This window comes from Ascaphus truei, chromosome 15 (assembly GCF_040206685.1).
Source record: "Ascaphus truei isolate aAscTru1 chromosome 15, aAscTru1.hap1, whole genome shotgun sequence".
In the NCBI taxonomy this organism is placed as follows: domain Eukaryota; kingdom Metazoa; phylum Chordata; class Amphibia; order Anura; family Ascaphidae; genus Ascaphus; species Ascaphus truei.
Genome location: NC_134497.1, coordinates 21924631 through 21932300, shown reverse-complemented (window position 1 = coordinate 21932300; position 7670 = coordinate 21924631). Strand labels below are relative to the sequence as shown.

At 47.7% G+C, this 7670-nt stretch overlaps 1 protein-coding gene across 6 annotated transcripts in view; it reads right to left on the bottom strand.

Annotated features, from left to right (window-relative positions):
* Window positions 1–5177: 5177 nt before the first annotated feature.
* RALGAPB (Ral GTPase activating protein non-catalytic subunit beta) overlaps window positions 5178–7670 on the bottom strand; it is a 67986-nt gene continuing 65493 nt past the window's right edge. For all 6 annotated transcript variants that reach the window (XM_075571923.1, XM_075571924.1, XM_075571925.1 and 3 more), the window contains one exon: window positions 5178–7244. In XM_075571923.1, the coding sequence (XP_075428038.1) occupies window positions 7051–7244 (194 nt within the window). In that variant the 3' untranslated portion in view covers window positions 5178–7050. The remainder of the gene's footprint in view (window positions 7245–7670) is intronic.

Here is a 7670-nt window from a genome sequence, read left to right as displayed (position 1 = left end):
TGATCGACGGTATCAAAAGCATCATAGAGATCGAGTAGGATTAGTAGGGAAAAGTGACCTTGGGATTTAGCTCCATGTAGATCATTGGCTACTTTAGTGACCTTTAAAGTGGGGAATGCTTGAGAAGTGAAGGATGGGAAGCGGGAGGTTCCCAACCACCTGGCAAAGTAAAGGTTAAAACAATCGGGGGAAGTTGTCAATGTTTTATTTCTGATGACTGAACTGCAAACGCATCAACATGTGATGGGAATATGATATTTGACATGACCGCTTAAAAAAAAAACCCAAACAAAAAAAAAGCCACGTGCCCTTTTAGTTCATGTTTTAAATGTAACAGTGGGTGTTCCCTTTAGTGGTAACGGAGCCGTTGTTGCTCAATTATTTTAGTTTTGTGCAATAAGGTCCTAAAAAAATAGCAGTCATTTTTTTTTTTAAATGTACCTGATGATCTTTGGGGGCCCGTCCGTCCCCAAATCCAAAGTCTGTCTGACACAAAAAATACCCCAACAAATATGGATGCGGGGTCATTGATCGAATGTAGCAATGGCGTTTCCCGATGTTGCCGTTTTCTCTTGGCCGTCTGGGGGAGTCCGATCTCGTGCTTATTGTGTCCACGAGAACCTGTTCTTGCCTGGAGAACCGCACTAGATGCAGGAACCTTGTCGCCCACGGAAGGTTGGGGAGCTGCAGATCAGCTCAGGCGAACCCCCTGGCTCGCGGGGAATCGGAAGATTGTTCGGGAAGTTTAGGACCGTTCATTTGTTTTTCAGAACGAGGGACAGCGAGAAACGTGAAAAACAGGGCCAATTTTTATACGTTTTATTTATTTATAACATTTTACCAGGAAAAAAAAAAAAACGCATAGAATGATCCCTCTTGTTTGCAAGTATTCTCAGTTTGAAGTCCTGGGAAACGAGAAATTCCGATACTCGGGATCGAACCAGAGACCTTTGGAGATAGAGATATATAGCAGAGTTAGTTCTACAACCGAGGTGACCAACTCCAGTCCTGAAGGTCCACCAACAGGTCAGGTTTTAAGGATATCCCAGCATCAGTACAGATTGAGCCACCTGTGCTGAAGCAGGGATAGCCTGAAAAGGGCCACCACCAGGTCAGATTGAGGACTGAAGTTGGCGACCCCTGTTCTAGACTGTTAAAACTGAGGGATAAAACACTTTTGTATCATGTGTACCAAAAGTCAGAATATTACCTAGAAGATGTAAGTACTCCAAGTTATTTATAACAAATTAAAAAAAGATATTCTATGTATGTATATATGCAGTGCTCGACAAATCCAGTTGCCCAGTCGCCTTGGGCGACAGGATTTTGACCGCTGGCGATGAGCCAAGCAGATCACACGGTTTTTAATCAATTCCCCTGCTCGCGCCGAAAAAAACAAAAAACCCTACCCGATTGGACTGATACGACTTGGCCAGCTGCCAGGATTTTTTTTGGCGCGCAGCCAGGTTCTATTTGAGCCCGCTCTGTGAAGTTGGCCCCTCCCTTTTGATTCTACTGCAATGAGCAAGTAAAGGTGAGCCCCATGCCTCCCTTCCCATGCTTCCTTTCCCTTCCGTGCAGACGCCCCCCTGCCGTGCAGACCCCCCCTGCCATGCAGGTATGAGTGTGTGTGTGAGTGTATGTGTGTGAATACAGACACCCACCCAGTCCGTCACCTACCCACTAAGTCAGTCAGTCTTAGTCACCCACCCAAGTGTCAGTCAGTCAGTCAGTCACCCACCCGAGTATCAGTCAGTCACCTAGTCACCCAGCCACCACCTCACCATCTCTCACATTCTCGCTGTCACACCCTCTGTCAATCTCTCTCTCTCTCTGTGTGTGTGTGTGTGTGTGTGTCAAACTCTCCCTCTCTCTCTGTCACACACTCTGGATCTGGATATCTTTTTAACCCTATATATATCTTAACTGCCCTATACCTACACCGAAATAATCTATACTGCTTTCTTCCAGATTGGACTCTCAAGCTTCACACGGGAGACATCGGAATCCCCCCTAACTCAGAAGACAGGTAGGGAACACCTTCCCTCTCACATATAACATTGCGGGAATGGGGGCACCTGAACATTGAGGGACTGCGGATCAGGTAAGATCCCAGGCGGGATTGCTGCTTTAGATATTGTGAAGCGGGGGCGCGGGCACGCGCACACACACACACAAAACTTATGTCAAAAATGAATGTTATTCATTCTTACTTATGAGTTCAAATTTTTTTTTAAAGTGGAGCTAGGGGGCGAGTAGATTTTTGGGTGATTTGTCAAGCACTGTATATATGTATGATGAAGATCTCAAATACCTACCTGAAGCCAGACATTTTAAACAACATAGACACTCTGGCCACGATAAAGTGTATGCCAATCCTACAGGTACAAAATTCATCTCGTGGAGGTGATAGAAGCAAGCTCCTCTTACAACATTAAGCTAGGCTAATTTTTGATCTGAAGACCATGTCACCTTTTGGACTCAATGAAGACCTCAAACTCTGTTGTTTTTTGTAAACTGTTTATTCAATCATTTATTCCCATGATGTAATTTCTGCACGTTCATCCTGCATGGTTACCTTTTCCATGCACTCTTTGCTCCCCTTTTCCCCTGATCACTTATGCTGTTACTTTGGGTTATTCCCAGTGTCTCCCCTGCTGTTTTGGTTCTATGTTTTCCCTCATACACGCCTGCGCTATCCCACACTGTGCTTAGTTGTTTGTGCGGTCTTCACTGCTACACGGTTACCATGCTTACCATCGGACGCGGTCTGGGGTGCATGCGCAGTTCATCGTGGACACCGGCACTATTTACGCATATTTACAAGGTCACACGTCTATTCTACTGGTACTTGGATAGGGCACACTGTCCAGCCTCAGCTTCCTTCCGTACCGCTCCTATTGTACTGCAGGCTGTTGGTTGTTTTACTTGACAGCTGTGCGCATGCGCAAACCTCCGCTTTTTGCATTATGACTTGGACTTCTTGACTACGAGGGACACCACACATGCATATTACACCAAGGACGCCGGCGCTTGGTTACCTTGTCTACCGGAGGAGCTGGCTACGCTGATTTACTCACGTCGGGTCTCGCTGCCCAAAGAGGGCTGTCCAGGCAGCCTCGGCACAGCGATTCACGTGACTCACCTAGATGCCCATTTGTGTGTTCCTACTCCATTGCAGCTGGGTGTTTTCGCGGGTCTTTTAGTGATTTTTATTGGTTGTTTGGGTAATGGTATGCACATTGGTGAGGGTATAAGTATCTGTCACGGTCATTTGACCACTGCACAACCCTGAGGAAGGACCCTCTACGTGGACCGGAACGTTGGTTGCGGTGCCTTGTATGTCTAATACACTTCTTGGACTTTAAACATGTGGGCGGTCTCATTTACTGGACCTCCATCTGGTAATTACACTTATTGTATTTACAGATGCAGTGACCGTTATTTGAACATTTCACGCATTGTATACCTCGGAATACCCATGTCATGGCGCGCGGTTTCTTTCAACCATACCGCCTTAAGACGCGTGTTGACTCATTTTTATCTAGTGCAGAAAATGGCATTTTAATGTTCTGGTTTAAAAACACCTGCAAATTGACACAGTAGCACAGTACTGTACACATTACAATTCATTCATTTCTGCCACGGATTCGTGAAGAATTGCACCCAAAGAAATGTGTCTCTCTCGCTCTGTGTGTGTCTATCTCTGTGTGAGTGTGTGTCTGTGCCTCGGTGCGAGTGTGTGTCTGTGCCTCGGTGCGAGTGTGTGTCTGTGCCTCGGTGCGAGTGTGTGTCTGTGCCTCGGTGCGAGTGTGTGTCTGTGCCTCGGTGCGAGTGTGTGTCTGTGCCTCGGTGCGAGTGTGTGTCTGTGCCTCGGTGCGAGTGTGTGTCTGTGCCTCGGTGCGAGTGTGTGTCTGTGCCTCGGTGCGAGTGTGTCTGTGCCTCGGTGCGAGTGTGTGTCTGTGCCTCGGTGCGAGTGTGTGTCTGTGCGAGTGTGTGTCTGTGCCTCGATGCGAGTGTGTCTGTGCCTCGGTGCGAGTGTGTGTCTGTGCCTCGGTGCGAGTGTGTGTCTGTACCTCGGTGCGAGTGTGTTCCTGTGCCTCTGTGCGCGTCTCTCTCCCCCCTCTGTGTCTCTCCCCCTCTGTGTGTGTCTCTCCCCCTGTGTGTGTGTCTCTCCCCCTGTGTGTGTGTCTCTCCCCCTGTGTGTGTGTCTCTCCCCCTGTGTGTGTGTCTCTCCCCCTGTGTGTGTGTCTCTCCCCCTGTGTGTGTGTCTCTCCCCCTGTGTGTGTCTCTCCCCCCTCTGTGTGTCTCTCCCCCCTCTGTGTGTCTCCCCCCCCTCTGTGTGTCTCTCCCCCCTCTGTGTGTGTCTCTCCCCCCTCTGTGTGTGTCTCTCCCCCCTCTGTGTGTCTCTCCCCGTGTGTGTCTCTCCCCCTGTGTGTGTCTCTCCCCGTGTGTCTCTCCCCGTGTGTGTCTCTCCCCGTGTGTGTCTCTCCCCGTGTGTGTGTGTCTCCCCCTCCCCCTCTGTGTGTGTGTCTCCCTCTCAAAGATGCAGAACAGGGAGTTATCACTTCGCTGGTCATTACAGTACGGGAAGCTCTAGCCTTACAACGTAACTTTCAACTTTCCGTTAACGCAAGTAGTTGATCCGTGTGACCAACGTTAAACACAGTTTTCCATCACGTTTTTAACTTTATTCAACTTTGCTTTATTGTTTTTTGGTACTTTTTTGTGTGAATGTGGGGACATTTGCTCTTTTGAGCTGCCCAGCCTCCGTATCGATGAGCGACGTCCTCACTCTGCCGCTCCTCAGCGCACATGCGCAGGAACGAGGGTTCAGTGGGTAAGTTGCACCGAGTCTCATTGCTATGGTCTGCAGCTAGGTCCTTGACGAAGGCTGCATTCTGCAACTGAAACGTTGGCTCTGATGGAAAAATAAACCGATGTGCCAATTCCTCTTCTCCCGGAGAATAGCCAAACATTTTTTTTTAACAGGATACCAGTAAAACAGTTACTTTAACAGCAATTGAATCCCACTAAGGAAGACCCTTACACTGCTATGTTGTTTAACAAAAGGCTTGGACCCGCAATGCGAGACTGCCCCCACTAGTTACCAATTTCCCACAGTCGGCAAAAGGGTTCTGAAAATAAAAGTATTCATAGAAAACATCACGACTGCATTTCAATAAGAATTTCTTTAAAATTTATTTTGACTAAATGTGTTACATTCAATATCTGATGTGATTCCTTTTGGATAAAGGAAAAAAAAAAAAAAATCCGGCATAAATACAAATAAGCCTTCTGTGGCTTAACTGGAGAGAGATTACTGGAGACCAGGGAACAGCCACATCTTTATATGTACAGTGTCTTTACAACTCTGCCCCGAGATCCTATGTACAGAAAAATACAGTCAGTGGGAATGAAGGGAAAAAAATAACAAGGGGTGTCTGGGTAGGACACAGAAATTCATCCAGTGTACACAAAGGCTTGAAAATGAAAGACCAGAATAACCCTCTCCCACTGTCACGTTCTGATAGTTGTACACGGTAGGTGATTAAAGTTGCAGTTCTACCAAGAAGTAATAATACGATTAAATAGGTGTTTTATGCCTTCGAAGATACCAAGTTGGACTGTTTTTAAATCATTGTGGAAAGGACTGAAAACGTTGCTGGGTTTTGTTTCCTTTTGCCTGGGGACAAAAAAAGGGGGCGATTGTCAATCTCGCTTTCTCTGCCACGGTCACAAGGAAGGTCGGATTTATGGAGTGATTTGGAAGTGAGAGAAGGAGAAGGGAATAGCGAAGATTGATAGGACAGTAAATCCAGCTTAAACTTCAAGGTATTTACAAAAACATGAAAAAAAGGTATTCAAAGAAAAAATAAAAATAAATTGGTATCGGTCACCTATTAAACCTATTGCTGCCAAGGGGTCCAGCCCCGCGACAGTGAAAGGCTTCAACATATCCCCGCCATATATGTCATTTGGCCTCTATGGGGATTTCCGTTCTCATAGATCTCATTTCCAAGTTCTAACGTTGTGCAGAATTTGAAAAAAGGTACAATTTAGGATTTGACAGGACGAAGGGGTGGCTTTAACCTATAGACCGCCAAGAAACAAAAAACAGAAAATAAATACAAAAAAACAAAATGTCATTGCTGCAATACGGCCAAGTAACATAGCAGTTTGCCGCAGGCCGGGGTTAAGATGGCGACCTCCCGTAGGCGCTGCCTAAAGATATGGACGGAGGCGCCTGGACCAGGAGACAAAATGCTTAGAACGCGGGATTATAAAAAAAAAAAAAGGTAGAGACGTTTCGGTCGAGAGATCGGGATCTCTTGGAGAGACCCGTCTTTAACCCCTTCCCTGCCAGAGAGGCTAGTCACGCGGTGCAGAATAGAAAAGCTGCCGTCGGCAGATTGCATCCTTTTATTTGTAATGAATGGCCGCCTAATGTAAAGTGCCCCATACGAAGAAGTCGGGTAGTTTAACAAAGAAAACTCCGCCCCCTACGCTTCGAAAAACAAGATTGTATACAAGTCGTGATGCTCGTCAGGCAACCTTCTTCAGTAACCCAGGGGTTAAATCCCTTCGATCAAACACCGGGTGCCATCTGCATGTCGGACTATTAAAGCCTCTCTCAACCTGAGTAATAATCGCATACGGCCAATGCTTTGCTGGCCCCCCTCTAGTAAGGAAGGGGTGTCAGACTGGGGAAAGCCTGTGCCGGAGCCTGTTGGGGCGCAGTGTGTCCTCGGCTACGTGAGAGGACGATGTTCTACATTGCAGGTCACACTGTGCTAAGGATCCACATGCAGCATAACAGACGAGTCTAAGTGGGTGGTGGGGTGGCTTCCCCCCCGACATCCACCACCGGTGCAAATGTTCTGCGAGGAGACACGGTCGGTTGGATTACCAGCGGCCTGGGAAGGATGGCGGCTCCAACAGACGTCCCAGTGCATCATCTCCTCTTTGTTTTTTGGTTTCCAAACTCTGCCGTAGATACCCAGGTCAGGGCGGTGGTCCTGAACCTCGCGGGCCCTGGAACGGTCCGGATTAAGGGCTGCAGCTCCTCGGGCCGACCTCGTGGAAAAGTGAGGTATAAAACTCGGGCTCCAGCTGCTTGTTCCTGTATTTGTTGACGAGCTCGGTGATTTTCTGCTTCCGGCGGACGTGCGGGGGGTTGTACGAGTCGCTCTCCAGTCTCTTCCTCCGACAGATGTTGATGACCGTCTGCCTCACTAAGAAGCCTGGAAACCCAAGGGACGGAAAGATTAGATATTCAGATCTGCCACCCTCAAGGAGAAGATGCAGACACTACACAAGCACAGAGTGAATGCACACAAAGGACCGTACACCGTGTCCCTTTCCCTTATTTGAAAACCCTTGGGCAAATAGGCCACCATTTTTTTAATTTTCTCTGCATCTCATGGGGCGGGACGAGCGGACACAACGAGAAAAGTGAGATCACATGGATAGAGACAGCGCTAGAGAGATTAAAGGACATAAGGTGACTGAAGGGAAGGACATCTAGAGGAGAGGGTGTGAAAATAGTAGTGTGAGAGATTTGGTCGTACAGAGATATATAGGGCGAGTAGAAAGGATAAAAAGAAAGGGGGTGTAAAGAAAGCATATGAGTTAGTGAGGGGGGGGGGAGAAGAGGAGAGGGAGCGGTA